This window comes from Sus scrofa, chromosome 2 (genome assembly GCF_054392235.1).
Source record: "Sus scrofa isolate SSC_HxYL_T2T_F1_AM1 chromosome 2, Sscrofa_HxYL_maternal_Yorkshire_Landrace_v2.0, whole genome shotgun sequence".
In the NCBI taxonomy this organism is placed as follows: Eukaryota; Metazoa; Chordata; class Mammalia; order Artiodactyla; family Suidae; genus Sus; species Sus scrofa.
Genome location: NC_139384.1, coordinates 86,733,698 through 86,754,680, shown reverse-complemented (window position 1 = coordinate 86,754,680; position 20,983 = coordinate 86,733,698). Strand labels below are relative to the sequence as shown.

The following is a 20,983-nucleotide window of genomic DNA, read 5'->3' as shown; positions in this document are numbered from 1 at the left end:
GTTAACCTCTCCTGTTTTAAGCCAGTGAGTCGGAGGCTTTTTTTCCTGCAGCAGATCCCAGCTTCTCTGACTAATATAAACACTGCTGAAGCCACCTCAGCAAGTGGAAACTCTAACAAGCGACCATTCACATGCAGATCAAGACAAAGAGTTCCCAAAGAGTTTTTTTCATAAAGAAACTTCCAGAGGCCGGGGCAAAACCAGCTTTCACCTCTACTCCTTGTGGGAGAGTAAATTCTTACATTTCCAGAAGGTCTTAAGTAATAGCTATTTCTTTGACCTAGAAATTCCACTTCTAGGAACTGATTTTAAGAAAATTATCTAGAATACACCAAGAGAGCCAACACATCCTCTGGGTAATAACTACAAAATTGGAAACTTTGAAATGTCCCACAGTGGGGATTGCCTCCCGCTGTGGTAAATTAAGGTATTCTAGGTATTTTTAAAATTTTCATTTTTTAATTTTTTGTCTTTCGAGGGCCGTACTTGCGGCATAAGGAGGTTCCCAGGCTAGGGGTCTAATTGGAGCTGTAGCAGCCAGCCACAGCCACAGCCACAGAAACTCCAGATCCGAGCAGTGTTTGTGACCTACACCACAGCTCACGGCAAAGCCAGAAGCTTAACCCACTGAGCGAGGCCAGGGATTGAACCCATAACTTCATGGTTCCTAGTTGGATTCGTTTCTGCTGAGCTATGGCGGAAACTCCGGTATTCTAAATAAATAGAGTGGAAAGGGGAATATTCTATAGGCAGTATAAGTGACTGTTAAGATGCACTGTACCTAACCGACGAAAAGCAGAAGCAATCCAAACCTCCGACCACAGATGATGGATAAAAAATGTGATCCCTCCACACACGGGAGCATCACTCATCCTGCAAAGGAGAGAAGCACCGACACCCCTCTCACATGGACGGACCTTGAGACCATGATCCTCAGTCAGAGAAGCAGACACAGGACACAGTGTGTGTGTGACTCCATGGATGGGAAACGTCCAGAACAGGCACATCCACAGACACAGAGAGTGGGCTTCTGGTTGTCAGGGACTGGGGAGGGAAGGGGGGTGATGGAATGTTCTAAAATTGGCCATGGTGATGGTTGTATATATCTGTTTGCACTGAGCTGTGATGGGAACTCCTAATGCTGGATTCTTAACCTGCTGCACCATAAGAGAACTCCAAATGGTACCATTTAAATGGGTGAGGTATATAGTATGTGAATTTATCTGAATAAAGCTGTTCAAATATATTTGGAGTTCCAAAAAAAAAAAAAGATGCAGGTATACAGAATAAATGTTGTGATATACAGAGTTGCCTGGTAGCTTAGCGGTTTAAGGATCTGTTTCCTTACTGTTGTGGATTGCGTCACTGCTGTGGAACAGGTTTGATCCCTGGCCTAGGAACTTCCTTAGACCGTGAGTGCGGCCAAAAAAAAAAAATATATATATATATATATATATAATATATTATATATAAAATATTATAGAATATAATGTATATTTGTATATCATGTAATATAGACTAATACAAAGGTCTACATTATATTAATGTAAATTTACAATACATATTTTATATTATAAAATTGATTTGTGTTACTTTAAATTTTATATTCTATTAATATGATATAAAAATAAATTATATTGTCCATAATATAATATTTATGTGTTTAAAATATATAATGTAATTTATAATGTATTGTTTAAAAATATATAATACAGAGAAAAAGATTCAGTAAGAAATATGCCAGCATGCATTTAGCTTCCTTGAATGAGCATTGTTGCTCTTATAATTTAGCCACAAACACTCTGTAAAAGCAAAGGAAAAATGTGATGGGGAGAGAGGGGTGGGTAAGGGAGGGTAGGACCAAGAGTACAGAGCACTTGTGTTCGGCTGTCACCTGTGAATCATTCTTCTGTTTTCCACATAACAACACCTTTGTAAAAACATTAGCAATATCACAAAGTAAAATACTAAAAAGCATATTAAAGAAAGTAACAAATATAAATATAAATATAAAAAAATGTAAAAATGTATAAACAAGATATGTGTACCCCAGTGTTCATAGCAGCACAATTTACAATAGTCAAGACATGTAAACAGCCTAAGTGTCCATCAACTGAGAAATGGATTGGAGTTCCTGTTGTGCCTTGGCAGAAATGAACCTGACTAGCATCTGTGGGGATGTGAGTTCAATCCCTGGCCTTGCTCACTGGCTTAAGGATTTGACATTGCTGTGGCTGTGGTGTAGGTCAGAAGCTGCGGTTCCCATTCGACCCCTGGCCTGAGTGCTTCCATATGCCACGGGTGTGGCCCTAAAATAAATAAATAAATAATTAAATTAAATTTTAAATACAGAGAAATGGATAAAGAAGATGTGGTACATATACACAGTGGAATAATATTCAGCCTTAAAAAAGAATGAAATAATGCCATTTGCAGCAATATGGATAGACCTACAGATGATCATACTAAGTGAAGTCAGACAAAGAAAGACAAATTTCAGATGATATCACTTATATATGGAATCTAAACAAATGATGCAAATGAGCTTATTCACAAAACAGAAGTAGACTCACAGAAGGAGAAAAACATATGGTTACCAACTGGAATAGTGGGGAGGACACAGGAGAGATAAATTAGGAGTTTGAGGGAGTTTCCGTTGTGGATCTGTGGAACTGAATCTGACTAGTATCCATGAGGATGCGGGTTTGATCCCTGGCCTCGCTCAGTGGGTTAAGGATCCGGCATTGCAGTGAGCTGCGGTGTAGGTCGCAGGTGTGGCTCAGATCCTGCGTTGCTATGGCTGTTGTATAGGCCAGTGGCTATAGCTCCGATTGCACCCCTAGCCTGGGAACCTCCTTAAGCCACAAGTGTGGCTCTAGAAAGATTAAAAAGAAAAAATTTAGGGGTTTGGGAATAGCAGATACAAATTACTATATATAAAATAGGTAAATGGAGTCCTCACTGTAGCACAGTGGGTTGAGAATCCAACTACAGCAGCTTGGGATAATGCAAAGGTTTGGGTTCAACCACTGGCCTGGTGAAGTGGATTAAAGGATCTAGCAGCAGTGACAGCCGTGGCTCGGATTCAATCCCTGGCCCAAGAACTTCCATATGCTGCAGGTGTGGCCATAAAAGAGTAATAATAAAATAAAATAAAATAAAATAAAATAGATAGGAGTTCCCGTCGTGGTGCAGTGGTTAACAAATCCGACTAGTAACCATGAGGTTGCGGGTTCGGTCCCTGCCCTTGCTCAGTGGGTTAACGATCCGGCGTTGCCGTGAGCTGTGGTGTAGGTTGCAGACGCGGCTCGGATCCCGCGTTGCTGTGGCTCTGGCGTAGGCCAGCAGCTACAGCTCCGATTGGACCCCTAGCCTGGGAACCTCCATATGCCACGGGAGTGGCCCAAAGAAATAGCGAAAAGACAAAAAAAAATAAAAAATAAAAAAAAAGATAAACAACAAGGACCTACTGTATAACACAGGGAAGAACTATGCTAAATATCTTGTAATAACCTATAAGGGAAGAGAATTTGAAAAAGAATATGTCATAATATACATACGTGTATAACTGAATCACTTTGCTGTACACCTGAAACTAACACAACATTGGAAATTAAGTATACTTCAATTAAAAAAATATATATAGGAGTTCCCGTTATGGTGCAGTGGTTAAGTCCGACTAGGAACCATGAGGTTGCAGGTTTGATCCCTGGCCTTGCTCAGTGGGTTAAGGATCTGGCATTGCCGTGAGCTGTGGTGTAGGTCACAGACGCAGTTCGGATCCCGTGTTGCTGTGGCTCTGGCGTAGGCCGGTGGCTATGGCTCCGATTAGACCCCTAGCCTGGGAACCTCCATATGCCGCGGGAGCGGCCCTAGAAAAGGCAAAAAGACAAAATAAATATATATATATATATATATATATATATATATATAAACAAGACAAAAAGCAGACCACAGTTTGAGATAAGCCTGCCCATTTCTGCCATCACCACCCCCAGTCCTTGGTGAGGGTGTTTTTGCAAAGCTGTCACAACACCAAGAGTTTATCGCGCGGCAGCAGACCTGTGTGGGGATTTGTGGCCCAATCCAGACTTCTGAGGCCATCCTCAGGCCTCTTTCTCACCAAGTGATCGTTTTGGGTTTACTTCCCTTTTCTTGCTATCTATTCAAGGGTCCGGAGGCCTTCTGACTTTCTACTTGGCGAGCAATGTTCAAAAAAAGAGCTGGGCTTGAAAACAAACGATGCTGACCACGCTGAAAGGAGACTGAGCCCCTTTTATGTTTACTTGATAGCACTTTTCCCCACCCCCATGCCCTTAGCAAGCAGAAGTTCCCAAGCCAGGGATCAAATGTGAGCCACAACCTTGACCCAAGCCACAGCAGTGACAAGACTGGATCCTTAATCCAATGAGCCACAAGAGAATTTCCTGCAAGTTATATTTTGCTATGTCTGCTCGGTCCCATCTCTGTCTACCACTTTGAAAACTTCATTTCAAAGTCTACTGTAGACATTGAATCCCTTCCTTAGGCACACTGTTTACTGAGGATCATCAATAAAAGTGTCTTTGATATTTGGATGAAATTCGTTTGAGTGAAATGTACATGTCCCCACTGCACTGACTGATGGGCTCTGCCAAACTCACTTAATGTCACCCACAGCCCCTCGAGATCCTAAACATTCCCCTCAGCCATGGATGAGTTCCCTCGGGCAGCTGCAGAAAATCATCAACATAGCGTCTTAAAACAACACAGATTTGGGGTTCCCAGCCGGCTCAACGGGTTAAGGATGCAGTTTTGTGACTGTGGTGGTGCGAGATTCAATCTCTGGTCTGCGAACATCTGCACACCACAGGTGCGGCCAAAAAACAAAAAACAAAAACACAGTTTCATCCACTCAAAGCCCTGGAGGTAGGAAGTCTGACTCAGGCATCACCCACATGCAGGCAGGGCTGGTTCTTCTGGAGGCTCCAGAGGAGAGTTAGTTCCTCCTTTTCCAGTTTCTGGAGGCACCACATCCCTGGCTCACGGCCCCTTCCTCCATCCTCGTAGCCAGCAGTACAACATCATCTGTTCTCTCTATTCTGACTCTCCTGCTTTCCTTTTATGAGGATGCTGTAAAAACACTGCCTGCCTCCCTAATCCAGGATCATCTTCATCTTAGGGGCCTTCACTTAGCAACCAATGCCTGCAAAGTCCCTTTTGTCACGTGAGGTGACATGCCTACAGGTCCCAGACCAGGACAGGGATGTCTCTGGAGCTGTTACTCAATGAATCGTACCCCATGAATCTTTTTAAAAATCAGAGTGAGATCTTGTGCAAACCCTGCCTCGCCATACTGAATTTAGCAGGATACCAGGTATGGACCCTCCATCCTTGACATCCTGTCCAATGTCTTCTACTATCCGTTCGCAGCAGCTCAGCTCTCACCACCTCCAGGAAGCCCTCCTTGATGCCTCTCTCTCCCTCCATGCAGGCCAGGCACCCTCACCTCTCGGACTTGCTGCTCCCAGCAAGGCCCCTCCCCTTCATTTGATTTCTCCCTCTGTCCCCAGCCAGCCCAGCCAGGGTGGGTTGCCATGTGCACATCCTGAGCCTTCCCCACTGGTTCCTCCTTGTCAGCACATAGTGACCGTAGATTAGATGGAGAAAGAAGGAGACAGTGATGCTGAGGGGAGACTGGATTATGCCTGGGGATGGCTGTGGTCATTACACTGTGGGAGGTGAGGGCGCTCTTGACACCCAGTGGGTGGGGCCAGGAGGGCTGCTCCATCCCCCACAGTTCCCCTGGGTGCGCTGAGTGTGGATGGGGGAATTCACTTCTTCTTCTTTTCTTTTTTCTTTTTCTTTTTTTAGGGCTGCCCCTGAGGCATGTAGAAGTTCCCAGGCTAGGAGTCCAATTGGAGGTGTAGCTGCTGGCCTACGCCACAGCCATAGCAACTCGAAATCCGAGCCATGTTTGCACCTACACCACAGCTCATGGCAACACCGGATCCCCTATCCCAGACCCAATGAGGCCAGGAGGCCAGGGGTCCAACCCGCATCCTCATGGATCCTGGTCAGGTTGATTAACTCTGACCCATGCAGGCAACTCCCTGGGGGAACTCGCTTCTGCCTCAGGAACCCAACCCTTACTGCCAGCTCATAACTGAGACCTGACAGTGAGCAAGACCCTGCTGTGGGACGAAATGTGGAAGGAGACTTTGTCTTGATCAGTGTTTAAAATCTCAGAGGCAGGTGCCTTGGTGCCCCCGGCATGCACATGCGGGAGTAAAGCAGAGGAGGAAGGTCCCCATCCTGTACATCCTCTCTGGGGTCACTCCCCAGAACCAGAGCCCACAGCTCCCCACATCCCTGCTGGGAGCTGGCCCCTCACCCCGCCCCCGAGATGCTCTGAGCCCCTACTTGCACCCTTCCCAAATACAACCCACCCTGACCCCTGACTCCTGACCCCACTTGCACCCATTTTCTCCTTCACCTGTGCTTTTTCCCAAGCTGCTGAATTTTTTTTAACCAAGAGGCTACACTTTTTTCTCCTTTCCACCCATGGGGATTCCAAATTGAAGCATAATTTGGCCAGCAAAGTTGCAGGGCCTGCTGATGAGGAAGGGACCTCCTACCCTGAGTCTTGGGTCCAGAGGCTCCTGCTGGCTCCCTGTGGACTAAAGAGGCCTGGATGTGGCCTAAATATCAGCCCCCCAGAGACTGATCGGGGCTGATCAGAGGTTCTGCGTGGCCACAAGGACAAAGGCTTGAGCTGCCCTGCCAGGCATCACTGGGGGGCCTGATCATGGCCTGGCCGAAGCTGTGGAGGGTACACATGGTGTGACCCAGCAACCAGTGGCCGTCCATGGGCAGTTCCAGATATTGGAGACATTCCAGAATTGCCCATCTGTGTAAGATACTGAAGGGCAGCCATGAGGCAAAGACCCAGATTTCGAAATCCTCTTCCAGCCTAAAGAAAACAGAGCTTAAACAACGGCGTACAAATAGTAAGGACACTTAAGTAGCCCCTTCAGGTGGGGGAGGGGAGTGAATTCTCAAAATAAGAGGAACATTGAAAACAATTATAACGTTAACCAAAAATTCAATTGCTTTTTTTTTTTTTTTTTTGGACTTTTTAGGGCTGCACCCATGGCATATGGAAGTTCCCAGGCTAGGGGTCAAATCAGAGCTATAGCTACCTGACTACACCACAGACACAGCAACATGGGATCCGAGCTGTGTCTGCAATGCCGGATCCTTAAGCCACTGAGGGAGGTCAGGGACCAAACCCACATCCTCATGGATCCTAGTCAGGTTTGTTACTGCTGAGCCACAATGGGAACTCCTCACCTGCTTTTTGTTTTCACCATGAGCAGGAATTCTAAGCAATGTCATATATATATATATATAACTTTTTTTTTTTTTTTTTGCATGTGGAGGTTCCCAGGCCAGAGATCGAATCCACACCACAGCAGTGACCCAAGCCACCACAGTGACAACGCTGGATTCTTAACTGCTAGGCCACCAGGGAACTCCAAATTTTATTTTTTATTTTTATTTATTTATTTTTTGCTTTCATTCTTTTCGGTCATTGATTAAATATTCTTTCCCTGGGAAATTTCTTTGGTTGGCTTCAAATTTGCAGTTATTCCAGTCTCTGCTGAGACTTTTTTGTCTTTTTTTTTTTTGTCTTGTCTTTTTAGGGCCACACCTGCGGCATATGGAAGTTTCCAGGCTAGGGGTTGAATCAGAGTTGCAGCTGCTGGCCTGCACCACAGCCATAGCAATGCCAGATTTGAGTCTCGTCTATGACCTACACCACAGCTCACAGTAACACGAGATCCTTAACTCACTGAAGGATGCCAGGGATCAAACCTGTGTCCTCATGGATACTAGTCAAGTTTGCTAACTGCTGAGCCAAGATGGGAACTCCCTGTCTTTTTAGTTGAAGTATACCGGTGTTAATTTCTGCTGTACAACAAAGTGATTCAGTTATTCATATATATTGTTATTTTTTTTTTTATGGCCACACCTGCAGCACATGGAAGTTCCTGGGCAGGGAGCAAACCTGAGCCTCGCCAGCAACCTGAGCCATTGCAGTCTTTTTTTTTGGCTTTTTTCTTTTTAGGGCCACACCTGCGGCATATGGAGTTTCCCAGGCTAAGGGTTGAATCTGAGCTGTAGCTGCTGGCCTACACCACAAGCACAGCAGCATGGGATCCGAGCCATGTCTGCGACCTACACCACAGGTCACAGCAATGCCTGATCCTTAACCCACTGAGCAAGGCCAGAACCCTCGTCCTCATGAATATTGGTTAGGTTCCTTAACCACTGAGCCATGACAGGAACTCCTGCAGTCTGATTCTTAACCCACTGTGCCATAGCAGGAATTCCCACATTCCTTTTTATATTCTGGTTTATCACAGGATATTGAATAGCGTTACCTGTGCTATACAGTAGGTCTCTGTTGTTTATCCATCCTATACACACTAGTTTGCACTCCCAAACTCCCAATCCTTCCCTCTGCCTCTGTTGAGTTTTAATAATGTTTATAGGGAAGTACTAAATTAGACACTTACATTACTTATAAATACCATGTAAGTAAACAATGAATTTTGCATTCCACATGGAAGGGAATTTGGGGACACATGCGGATTCAGCCACATGTTTTGGAGAGTATATTTCTATAAGTTTTGTAATAATTCAAGGTCCTTTTGTGGAAAGTTTGTGTCTCCAACCCCAATGGGCACAGTAGATTGGAAATAAAAGAGACGAAAGTGAGAGGCAGGGACTGAAAAGACAAAGAAAAAAGTAGGAGTAGCTTCAGTTCCTTGTAACACTTTGCAGACTCTGTGCCTAAACCCTAAAAGCGTGAAAGAAAAGAGACCTGCAAAGAATATTTTTTTTGCTTGGGGCAAAATTTAGTTCACCCATGGAATAGCTTTGTGAGTTCATCTTCAAGGAGAAGCATTTCTGCTTCAGTCCAAATGTGACAAGAAATATTTTACTAAATTTGAGTAATACCTTTAACACTGAAACTTCTCTTTTTAAACTGTAAATTGTTTCAATATGTGAAGGAGCAAATCCAGAAAATCATCTTTGGGAAAGATCATTACTAGGTTACTACAGAAAATAATTCTGTCTTATGCTGCGATGAGAGGGCTGGGACCCTTTCCTCCAAATACCCAGGACCTTTGTCGTCAGAGCCGCCTGGGGGAGGGAGTCCCTCAGGGGGAAGGGACCCCAGCGAGGGAGCCGGGGACCATGGTGGAGACGTGGCCACAACGAGACACCCCTCAAGCAGGCCCAACCAGGCGCCCCCGCCCCAGGCCCGGCTGTGGGGGGGAGGCCGGGGCGGGGCGCGCGCCGCGCACTCCCGTCACGACGGGAGCCCCGCCCTTTCCGCGCGCCCGCAGAATTACGACAGCGGCGGGGGGGCGGGGCCCGAAGCCTTTTGCCCAATCCAAGGGGCGGCTCCACGCGAGTCCGTCGCGTTTCACCAATCAGATGCCGAGAGGGGCGGGCACACCTGGATTTCCTGGCGGCACCGCCCCCTCGTGCGGCCGCGTTCCCGCGGAGCGTGGGCGTGGCCTACGCGTGATGCCTATAAAAGCGGGCGGCGGTGGCGGCGCCATTTTGCGAACGGCGAGCAGCGGCGGCGGCGCGGAGAGGCGCAGCGGAGGTTTTCCTGGTTTCGGACCCCAGCGGCCGGATGGTGAAATCCTCCCTGCAGCGGATCCTCAACAGCCACTGCTTCGCCAGAGAGAAGGAGGGGGATAAACCCAGCGCCACCGTCCACGCCACCCGCACCATGCCGCTCCTCAGCCTGCACAGCCGCGGAGGCCGCAGCAGCGAGAGGTGAGCGCCCCGCCCCCGCCCGAAGCTTCCAGAAGCGGCTCCGCGCAGGCCCGCAGGGGGCAGGCGGCGGGGCGCCACGGAAGTCCCGGGAGCGCGAGGTCCGCCCCTTTGTCGATGCCACAGTCGCGCGGGGGGCGGGTTCTTGGCGGGATGGGGGCGGGGCCCGGGGGCGGGACTGGGAGCGTGGGTTGTGTCTCAGGTTCGGTTGCCCGACGGATGGTGTATCCCGTTGAGTTTGAGGGACACTGGAGTCTTTGGATTGGGGACTTCAGGTACCTGGTCGGGTTTAGGGGAGCACGGGAGTCTCTGGGTTGGGGGCTTCAGGTATCTGCTCGGGTTGCGGGGGGGCACGGGAGGTCACGGGCTGGGGACGTGAGATTCCGTGGCCAGGTTTGGGGCAGCGGGACCCGAAGTGGAGTCGGGTCCCGAGAATCTGTGATTTGCCGATGCGGAGGGTTTGATCGTTCTGCGGCTGGACGAATTCGGCCGAGCCACCCCCGCCCCCGGACGTGGCCCCGGGACGCGGCGGTCCTGGGCGCCACGTAGACGGCGCCCGGGGCCCTTCTCAGGGTGGTGGCCGGACCGCCCCCTCCCCCGTTGGGCGGTGGAGGGCGGGGGTCCAGGTGAGCTGCGGTTCGCGAGCTACTTGACGACTGCCCCGGGAGATTTCCGCGGCCAGACCCCGAGCCGTGATGCAGACGTCGGCGTGTCGGGGCGCCCCGGATGGGAGCTGAGCAAAATGGAGGCGACTTTGGGCCCTGTTTACACTGCGCAGCAAATGGCTGCTGGCGCTGCCGGTTGCGCGATTGTGAAAATCTCCCCCGGGGCCGAGGGCCTCTCTGCTGAGATGACGCAACCCGAGGCCGCTGGGAGTGCGCGGGAGGGCGTCTCTGCGGGCCTGTCCCCGCAGCGCTCGCGTGGGTCCGAACGGGCCCCTCGCTTCCCAGCAGGTGTGGACGATGAAAGGGTCGAGGCCTGGGCTGCTTCTGTGAAAAGACAGGTTCCTGGATCACTAGGAAAAGGCTGCTGGATTTCGAGGTCTCCACTGCAGCCTGAAAAGTGGAAAAGGGGAAGCTGAAGCCGCTCGACTTAGAAGTGGGAAGTAGAACCTGATGCAGGCTTGGCTTGAGACAGTTTGTGGTGGTCTTAAGATAAAGGGTGAGACAGCCACCCAGGGGATGAATTGGGCCCTTAGCCAGCATTACCCCCCACCGCCACTCCAGAAGTTGGATTTGAGAGGCTGCTTGTTCTGTGATTGCATAACTATCTTAACTGGTGGCCAGCAGGTGTTGATTTTTGCACTTGGAGGGGTAAGGGGCAGGGTCCTAGGTGGATTTGGCTATCAATCTAGCCTTGCTGGGACTTGAGTCCCTCACCAAAGGCCAGTGGGTCTATTGCCAGTGCTGCTCACCAGCCCATTTCCTTCAGTTCCAGGGTCTCCATCAACTGCTGTAGTAACCTGGGTCCAGGGCCTCGGTGGTGCTCCTGATGTCCCTCACCCACCCCTGAAGATCCCAGGTGGGCGAGGGAATAGTCAGAGGGATCACAATCTTTCAGCTAATTTATTTTACTCTGTAAGTATTCTGGTTCCTTGGATTTCCTGGGTACCTGAGGTGGGGGGAGAGCAGCCAGACCCACAGCATCTGTTACTTAGCAGGCAGAAATGTTTCGTGCACCTGTCGTGTGCCAGGAACTGTACACCACTTTATCAAATTCTCTAAATCCAGGGTTCAAGGAACAAAGGTGCAAACAACAGCCTGGGCCTTGCCTTATGTAGCCTTTGCCCCTCACCCTGGGGCACCTGCTCTGGCCCCGGGCCAAGCCACCACCCCACAGCCAAACATTAGTATTGCAAGGGACTAGTGCTTTTCTGCGTTTTTAAATTGTCATCAGTAGGAAGGGTGAAGATTTCCACCCTGTGAAGGTTGGTGTCCAAGGTTGGCTTTTTTTCTTCCACAGGATAATCGGCTGAATGTAACAGAGGAACTAACGTCTAATAACAAGACGAGAATTTTAAACGTCCAATCCAGGCTCACAGATGCCAAACACATTAACTGGAGAGCGGTGCTGAGCAATAGCTGCCTCTACATCGAGATCCCAGGCGGCGCTCTGCCCGAGGGGAGCAAGGACAGGTGAGGGCAGGGAGCTGCCTCTGTGTGCCTGGAGGGCAGAGGAGGGAAACCAAAGTCAGGAATCAGTCAAGCCATGATTATTTTGGGATTCCCCTTTAAAGCTGTCTCAGCAGTTATCACCCAAGGGATTCAGGGGGACATCCAGGGACCTTGGTGTTTTCATGTTTGAGGGCATCTAGTAGGTGGGGCCGAGAACACTGCTCCAGCACCCTACAGTGTCCAGAATGGCCCCTCAGGAGCACCTGGCTCCAGTGTCAGCAGTGCTGAGGGCGACCCTGGACCCAGAAGGAACTGGCGCTCCATGTAGATCAGGCCCCAAAGATACTTGGAGGTCTCGGCCTGGGGTCCCTGAGGGGTTGCAGGTGGGTGGGTCCTCATGCTGGAACTTCAGCTTTGCAGTTCTTCTCGAATTTGCTGAGGAGCAGCTCCACGCTGACCATGTCTTCATTTGCTTCCACAAGAACCGCGAGGACAGAGGTAGGTGGCACCATCACCATCCTCTGCAGGGGTGAGGGGAGTGGGGCCCCACTCTGGGGAACAGGTGGTTCTCATCTATTGGCTTTTCCTCTCTCCGCAGCCGCCTTGCTCCGTACCTTCAGCTTTTTGGGCTTTGAGATTGTGAGACCGGGGCATCCCCTTGTCCCCAAGAGACCCGACGCTTGCTTCATGGCCTACACGTTTGAGAGAGAGTCCTCTGGTGAGGAGGAGTAGTGTGATGCCTGGGCCCTTGGCCTCGATCGCAGTCCCTTGTGTGCGCTTTGTGCTGCGCCTCTGCGGGTGGTGTGATTAACTGCGTGCTGACCCATGTCAGCCTGCTTCACCTGCTGGGTTTGTCCGCATGTTGTAATTGTGCAAATAAACGCTCACTCCAAATTAGCCGTGTATTTCTTGGAAGTTTAATATTGTGTTTGTGATACTGAAGTATTTGCTTTAATTCTAAATAAAAATTTATATTTTACTTTTTTATTGCTGGTTTAAGATGATTCAGATTATCCTTGTTCTTGGAGGAGGAGTTTCTTATTTTGAAGTTTTTTGGAAACAGTCTTAGGTCTCTTAACTTGGAAAGATAATAATCTACTCTTCTATTGCTCTCAAAAATCTGAATAAAAGTGATTATTCCTCCAAGACCTGTGTGGGCTCAGTGGTTTTGACTTTCAGCCGGTGGCTGTCTCCCCGAGAGACTGAAGGGCAGGTCGTGGTGGGCCAAGGGGAGCGGGGGCTGTGCCAGCCTCCTGAGCCTTCTGCCGCAGGGTGGGGAAGCCAAGGGCCTGGTCTCACCTCTGGCCCCAGCCAGCCTTTGAGTTCCTTTGAGGGGCTCAGCCCTGGGCTTCCACCCTGTCTGCTTCCAACCGTCACCTTTCTGGCCCCTCCACGGGTGCCCTGCCCCACCCCTTGGGCCTACTGCTGCCTTTCCCAGGACCATATCCTGGGGTGGCCAAGGTCAGAGGGTGTCTGCTTCTCTTGCTGGCCTCACCTGCTGCTGCTGGTTTTTTTTACACCCATCGTATATGGAGGTTCCCAGGCTAGGGGTCAAATCAGCTGTAGCCGCTGGCCTACATCACAGTTCATGGAAATGCCAGATCCTTAACCCACTGAGCAAGACCCGAGGATTGAACCTGTGTCCTCATAGGTGTTAAGATTCATTTCAGCTGAGCCAATAGTGGGAACCCCACACCTGCTGCAGTTAACTGGGCTCTGGGAAGTGGCCAGGGGCAGGGCAGGGGCTGGCGGGACTTTCCCAGCTGGGTGGTAGAGTGTATATGTCTGTGTCCTGGGCACTCCTCTAGCCCTTGTATGGCGTTGTGCTGGGCAGGAGTACTGCTGGCACGTGTTGCCCCAGAGCAGAGGTGGGGTGGTCTGAGGCAGCCAGAGATAGTGCTGCAGCAGGCGAGGTGGGGACTGAAGAGCAACAGGGCTGCAGCGCCATCTGCCAGCTTCTGGGTGCATCACCCGGTGGTTGACAAATTAGCTGTAAAGGGGCCATCATTGCTGAGGGGAAAGGAGCTTGGAAGAATTTGAGCAAAGCTGGGGTTGGGTGGGATATTCAGCTACTTGTAATGACACAGTTGGTCCTCAAAGGTCTGAGAAGACAGCTAGACGCTCCTAGTCCATGTGGGTAGGGCAAGGGCAGAGAAAGGGCATTGGAGTTGGAGTGTTGGAGGAGGAATGGTAGTGAAGCAGAGACTAGAGGGAAGTGTGTTTCCGGTGAGAGGAACAATGGGTAAGGCTTGAAGGCCAGAAAACACCTCCAAGGGTTGGCCATGTATCTGGAGGGCTTGGCCAGAGAGTGTGCAGAGCCTGTAGAGGTGTCCCATTGTGTTCTGAAGGTACTAGGGAACCACAGAGATGTCTGAGTAGGAGAAAGACCTGGTCACGTCTGGGGTTAGAAAGTTCTTCAAGTGGGGAAGTTCCTGTTGTGGCTCAATAGTAACGAACTTGACTAGGGACCCATGAGGACGTGAGTTCAATCTCTGGCCTTGCTCAGTACATTAAGATCTAGCATTGCCATGAGCCGTGGTGTAGGTGGCAGACGCAGCTTGGATGTTGGGTTGCTGTGGCTTAGGGCAGCAGCTGTAGCTCTGGTTCCACCCCTAGCCTGGGAACTTCCACATGCCACAGGTGTGGCCCTAAAAATAGAAAAAAAAAAAAAAAAAAAAGGAAAAAAGTCCTCCCCAGAATTGCCATGGTGGGGTAAGTGAGTAAGTGAAGTGTGCAGGCAAGGGCGGTGGGACCATCGGGGACCCTGTCTACTTTTCAAGTGAGTAAGCAGACCTCATTCTCTCCCTCAGGGCCCCTGATGAGTCGTTTGTTTATTCCATTCTCCTAAACTACAACTGTGTGTTAGCCTGGGCCCTGCCCTCAGGGAACCCAAAGCCTGGTGGGTGAGGTGAATGGGTGGCAGGCAAAGAGATGAATAAGTAGTTCTAGATGGTGACAAGTGTGCTGTGGAGAGAAGCAGGATGAGGAGCTAAAAAGGGCCCAGGAGGTACAACTTTATTTGCTTAGAATAGGTAGGATTCAGAGCTTGGCAGAGAGAACAGCTCATGCAAAGACTTGGTGGCTGGACAGAATTTAGTTCACAGAGGAGCAGCTAGGCAGCTGCTGTGGGGGCAGGCATGGAAACCATGGGAACCTTTGGAGAGACTCCACTTGGGTGGGCTGTGCTGGGGTGGGCTGGCTGGCTCAGGTTCTGGGGAGCATCCCTTCCCTGGAGGCCCCAAGCAGCTCTTGACAAGGATGTTCACACTTGATGTCCTCAGCACAAGGGTTTGCTCCAGGACTGGAAATCCCTCCAGTGCCTCCATATGGAGGAGTGTCCACACTGTCATGGAGACGGTGACCATCAGACTCCGGTACCAGGAGGGCACTCTGGCTTCTGCTGGAGAGTGGGGGGCGGTGGGGGGAGGGTTCCACACACTGAGAGACATTGATTGGCAGGGGGTTCCCCACCTGAAGTGGGGTGGGCAGCACTGACATCAGAATGCCTCTGCAGGCACCAGCCAATAGCCCTTAGCCCTGGAAGCAGGGGACCTGCATTCCTGCGGAGGACTTGGGCCCTCAGTTTCTCTGCTGGCCTTCTGGCCCCTTCTGGAAGGGGGTGTCCTCACTATGGTGGAGACACGGGCCACCACCCCACCCTGGGAAGGGGAGCCTGCCTCTTGGAGAGGCTTGGAACTGGTGTATCACTCATAGGAAAGGTCAGTCCCACAGCAGCTCTAGGGCAAGGTCTAGTGAGGCCTCAGTGGCCTGGGCCAGATATTCACAGCACAGCCAGTCCTCCAGGTGGGGCACCTCCCCACCCACAGCCCGCTCTGCCAGGTGCAGGACCAGCAGCGCACGCCGCACCAGCAGCCAGGGCCCCAGCTGGGCTCTGCGGCCACGCAGCTCCTGTTCAGGTCCCCAGAGCAGCACCTGCAGTGCACAGCGCGTCCGGGCTGCAGAGGGCCTCACGCGGGCCAGCTGAACCGCCAGGTGCTCGAGGCCGACAGCCAAGGGCGTGGCCAAGGGTTTTCGGGGACCAAGCAGCTTTTGGAGCAGGCTGCTCAGCTGCCGCGCATGGGCGCCCAGTGGGCCCTGGGGACACGGGTGGACGCGGCCAAAGTCTGCCAGCAGCAGGCGTGGGGGTCCAGTGGCCCCACAGCCCCGTGGGGACATTAGCAGCAGGTTCTCAGGCCGAAGTTCAGCCAGGGCTGCACCCTGCGCCTCCAGGTGCTCCAGGGCCATGCTCAGCTGCAGCAGCAGCAGAGCCACGGCCCTTGTGAACTTCATGGGCGGCTGTGTGCCCGCCTCCACCAGCCACTGGGCCACCGTGAGCTCTGGCACCTCCGTCGCCAGGGCCACGGGGCCCCTCCAGGGCATCTCGGGCAGTGTACCCTCAGGCACCAGCCCACACAGCCCCTGGAGGTTGAAATGTGGGGCCAGCAAGGCCTGCAGCTCCAGGCCCCATGGGTGGGGCTCCTCTGCTCCCGGCTTGGGCACCTGCAGAGTAGAGGGGACCTTAAGAACCTGACCATAGTGTACCCCCCGCCCTCCGCAAGCCAGCACAGGATGCCTAGCAGCTCTACCTTTCCTGAAGCTTTCACACCCACTCCAACCTGCTGCACCATCGCTGCACCCCTCCAGAAGCAGGGGTGCATGTCAATTCAGATGTTAGTTGCCAGCATGATCTTAAGGAAAACTGCATCAGGGAGGAGGATGGTGTTTAGGGGTCAAACTTTCCAGCCTGCCAAAGGGGCTGGTGCTTTGGTAAAGAGGGAGGTGAGAACTAAGTTACCAGAGCTGGGCTGTCCATCCAGTAGAAATACAGTTCAGGCCATGCTCTAATTCAAATTTTCGGAGTTCCCGTCGTGGTGCAGTGGTTAACGAATCCGACTAGGAACCATGAAGTTGCGGGTTCGATCCCTGCCCTTGCTCAGTGGGTTAAGGATCCGGCGTTGCCGTGAGCTGTGGTGTAGGTTGCAGACGCGGCTCGGATCCCGCGTTGCTGTGGCTCTGGCGTAGGCCGGTGGCTACAGCTCCAATTGGACCCCTAGCCTGGGAATCTCCATATGCCGCGGGAGCAGCCCAAGAAATAGCAAAAAGACCAAAAAAAAAAAAAAAAAAAACAAAAATTTCCAGTAGCCACATTTGAAAAAGTGAAAAGAAGCAGATGAAAGAAACTTTCTTCTTTTTTTATTTTTTGTCTTTTCTTGAGGCTGTACCCACGGCATATGGAGGTTCTCAGGCTAGGGGCCGAATAGGTGCTGTAGCTGCCAACCTACTCCACAGCCACAGCAATGCCAGATCTGAGCCGAATCTGCAAACTATACCACAGCTCATGGCAATGCTGGATCCTTCACTCACTGAGTGAGGCCAGGGATCAAACCCGCATCCTCATGGATACTAGTCAGATTTGTTTCCACTGCCCCACAATAGGAACTCCCTGGGTTTTTTTTTTTGTTTTTTTTTTTTTTTATATTGAGTTGTATGAGCTTGAAAGTAATTTTCATAATCTATTTTATTTAATTCAGTGTATCCAAAATGTTATCATTCAACAGGTTATTAATGACAAAAGTATTAGATGTTTTACATTATTATTATTAATAATAATAATACTAAGTCTTGGAGGCCTGGTGTATATTTGACATTCAGAGCACTTCTCAGTTGAGACCAGCCCTATTTCAAGTGCTCAGAAGTCATGCGTGGCTAACAGCTGGAGTACTGGACAGCAAAGCTCTTTCTAGGAAGTAGGAACATCACCTCTGGGGATTATATTTGAATCACCTTGGGGCAGGTGTTAAAATTTACAGGTTCTGAGGCAGGGCACTGAGTGTGGGTATCTCAAAAACAACCTTGCCAGGAGTTCCCGTCGTGGTGCAGTGGTTAACGAATCCGACTAGGAACTATGAGGTTGAGGGTTCGATCCCTGGCCTTGCTCAGTGGGTTAAGGATCCAGTGTCGCCATGAGCTGTGGTGTAGGTTGCAGACACGGCTCGGATCCTGCATTGCTGTGGCTCTGGTGTTGGCCAGTGGCTATAGCTCCGATTAGACCCCTAGCCTGGGAACCTCCATATGCCGTGGGAGTGGCTCAAGAAAAGGCAAAAAAAAAAAAACAACAAAAAAAACAACCTTGCTAGGGGCCTCTGAGATGGGAACGTGATAGAGCTGTCAGCTAAATAACTCACAGCAGCAACAGCTTAATCCTCCATGCTCCTGTCTATAAAATGGGTCCATAGTAACACATCCTGCCCAGTTGGTGAAGTTCCTCCAAAATGGTCCTGCATCTGACACTTGGTGGTCTGGTGTATTTGATGGGACTCATCTTTTCTCTTAGAGGTGCACGAAACGGAAGCATTTTGTAACAAAACATGGCAGTGCTCACATGAGGATTAGCTGAATGAAAGTGCCTAAAAGTCCTTACAACAGGGCAAGACGTGAACAGTGCTCAGTAGTACATTTTGGTGATTGTTGAAAACGACAATGATGACAATGTCGACAAAGGTGATGGTGGTGAAAGTGGTAAGTATCAGCCGACTGTGGCTTTCTGGTGCAGGAACTCACTGGAGAGGACCCTGGGAGGCGTGGGGAGAGTTTAACAAGACTCCCAGGAGATTCGAATGTAGGTGGCCCACACTTTAGAAACGTGGTTCCACGGGCAGACGGTGTTCATTTATGTGTTATTTGCAAAATAAGCTGTTAGGCCGAAAGTGCCCTGGGTTATGTCTTGGAAATTGGGGAAACCTCCCAGGAGCTGGGGCGGAGGCGGGGCGGGGCGGGGCTCACCTTGGCAGCCAGGAGGTGCCACGCCTCCTCATCCGCGCGCACCAGGCGGTAGTACAGGGCGTCCCCGCTCTCCAAGCAGGGCGAGCTGTCCAAGAGGCGGAAGTCGTGGCCGGGGCGGCAGGGGCCGGGGCGGCCCCCCAGGAGCCGGGCGTGCAGCCGGGCGTGCACGACACGCAGGCCTTCCAGCTGCCTGGCCTCCAGCGCTGCGTGCACAGCCTCCGGGCGGTGCAGGTCGTGGAGGGAGAGGCCCAGCTCTGCGTCCAGCGAGCAGAAGGGCAGCTCTGCAGGCGGACGGGCTGGCTCCACCCTCTGGTCGCCTGCCCTGCTCTCGTCCACACTGAGGGATCCCAGAAGCGGCTTCCGATGCTGCCCTGATTGAACAGGGCTGGGACTGGGGGCCTTGTGGGTGGGCAGTGACTGGGTCCTGGTCAAGGTCTTCTTGGGCAGGGGTGGAGGCAGGGGCTGCGGGTCAGCCAAGGGAGGCTCCGGTGTTCTGGGGCGGCAGGGCTTGGAAGGCAGCAGGTGGGCACGGACCTCACCTATTGGGGGAGTGGGGAGGGGCTTGAGGATGCCCAGAGTGTGTGGTCCTGGGCCCACGACTCCAGCCTCAGCTTTGATTCCCTCATGTCTAAAATGGAAAAAATACCAGCCAGCCCAACGACCCTGTGGGTTAAGAATGCCCTCTCCAGTTTACACATGAGGAAACGAAGGTTCAGAGGAGGGACAGGTCAGAGGCAGAGAAACATCCGGCCCAGCATGGGCGACCCCCACTTCCCTGTGTGGCTCTGGCCAGGTGACTGAGCCTTTTTGAACTCGTTTCCTCATTTTTACAAGCTAGTGAAAGCCAGCTATTTTTTTTTTCTTTAAACAAAGAGCTTATTAAAGATAATTTAAAAGCTGCTATAATCAAGTTAAACCATCATTGGGCAGAGCATTCTTTAGAAGGTAACGAGAGACTTTACCTCTATGCTCTGGCTGCCTGGGACAGCCACTTGTCCCATATCCCACCCAGGGCCCCACCCCAGCGCTCACCAAGGTTGCTGTACGTGGGCTGAGTAGGCCAGGTGGGGGTGTTGACCCCGGTGGTCTTAGTGGGTGGCTCCGGGTCACTCATGCTGCTGGGGGAAGGTCAGAGTACAGGGCATGTGTGGGTGGGGTCCTGCACCTGCTGTGTGGCCCTGGGAGGGTTGCTTGACTTCTCTGGGCAAATGTCACCCATCAACTTTTCAGGGCAATGGAAAGTGCCCTGACTCTTTGTGACATGGGCAGGACATCCAGCTGTGAGGGCAAGAGGTGTGGGGGGGGAGGGGACAGCTTGAGGCTGGTGACAGTATTCAGGGACCCAAGCTTAGGCCTTTTCCCCAGAGCTCAGCCCCCTTCAGCTGTGCAGTTGCCAACAGCAGCCCGGCCCCCAGCCCTGCCCCACCCAGATTCCAGGTCACCCCAACCTTGAAAACTGGCCATTTCTGCCCCACCCCACCCCCTCCCCACCCCACCCCCTCCACCCCACCCCACCCCCTCCAGGAATGGCCTACCTTCAGGACTGGTGTGACCTTGGGGCAGGGAGGGGGGGCCTTGGGTGCAAACTCCCAATAGCTGCAGCCCCTGGCCTGCCGGACTGTCTGACCGGTTGCTGGCAGTGAACCGGAAATGCCCAGACAACTGTTAGACCGCAGGCTGGGGCAGGGGGGGGTGCTTTATGCATTACTTCCCCATGACTGCTGGCCTTGGTTCCAGGGCTACAAGGGATGGGGGGAGATGAGAAGACTGGGAGAAGTCCTAAAGTTTACACAAGGTGGGCAGTAGGGGGGAACTCAGAGAGACAGAGGGAAGCAAGACATTTTAGACCCCTGTACCTTTGGGGAGGGCAGGGAATTCCAGCAGCAACTGTTTAAGGAGAAGTTTGACTGGGTGACCCTTCTCTCTGAGGTTTTCACCCCTCCAGAGCCACGTCTCCCTGCAGGACTGTCTGAGAAGCCCCCAGTGCAAGCACCCCACTTCCTGCCAATCCTAGGACCCTTGGACTGGGAGCAGTTTGCTGCCTAAGCACCAGCTCAGCTCCAGCTCAGCTCTGACTTGCTGTGTGACGCTGGGCAAACACCACCCCTCTCTGTGTTCCAGCAAATAAAGAAAAGTGGTCCCTGCTTGCTGCCTCTTGACAGCCACACTAGCTGGATTTTTCATTAACGTGTAATCATCTCACTTCCCTGTCCCCACTGCCTTAATGCATTTATTTAGAAAAAGACATT

At 51.5% G+C, this 20,983-nt stretch overlaps 2 protein-coding genes across 4 annotated transcripts; one reads left to right on the top strand and one right to left on the bottom strand.

Moving 5' to 3' along the window:
• Positions 1–9,614: 9,614 nt before the first annotated feature.
• OAZ1 (ornithine decarboxylase antizyme 1) lies at positions 9,615–13,099 on the top strand. 2 transcript variants are annotated; one of them, NR_125342.1, is made up of 6 exons: positions 9,615–9,840; positions 10,791–10,998; positions 11,269–11,414; positions 11,800–11,972; positions 12,364–12,449; positions 12,550–13,099. NR_125342.1 is itself a non-coding variant. In NM_001122994.2 (5 exon segments), coding segments are annotated over 5 exon segments (684 nt in total). In that variant the 5' UTR covers positions 9,615–9,694; the 3' UTR covers positions 12,684–13,099.
• Positions 13,100–14,950: 1,851 nt separating this feature from the next.
• PEAK3 (PEAK family member 3) lies at positions 14,951–20,375 on the bottom strand. 2 transcript variants are annotated; one of them, XM_013987302.3, is made up of 4 exons: positions 20,270–20,375; positions 19,767–19,852; positions 18,735–19,273; positions 14,951–16,451 (listed from the first exon to the last, which is right to left on the bottom strand). In XM_013987302.3, the coding sequence occupies exons 2-4, from the start codon at positions 19,846–19,848 to the stop codon at positions 15,672–15,674; spliced, it is 1,401 nt and encodes a 466-aa protein (XP_013842756.1). In that variant the 5' UTR covers positions 19,849–19,852; positions 20,270–20,375; the 3' UTR covers positions 14,951–15,671. The 2 variants fall into 2 exon arrangements, with proteins under 2 accessions (XP_013842756.1, XP_003123070.1); XM_003123022.5 differs by having other exon boundaries at positions 19,767–20,012; positions 20,270–20,369.
• Positions 20,376–20,983: the final 608 nt, after the last annotated feature.

Excerpts from the sequence above, each read along its gene's own strand:
- PEAK3 (XM_013987302.3), bottom strand. The coding sequence starts at position 19,848 with ATGAGTGACCCGGAGCCACCCACTAAGACCACCGGGGTCAACACCCCC. Across the intron at positions 19,274-19,766 it reads GCCCACGTACAGCAACCTTG|GTGAGGTCCGTGCCCACCTG; the intron begins GTGAGCGCTGGG and ends CTCCCCCAATAG. Across the intron at positions 16,452-18,734 it reads GGCACCTCCTGGCTGCCAAG|GTGCCCAAGCCGGGAGCAGA; the intron begins GTGAGCCCCGCC and ends TCTACTCTGCAG.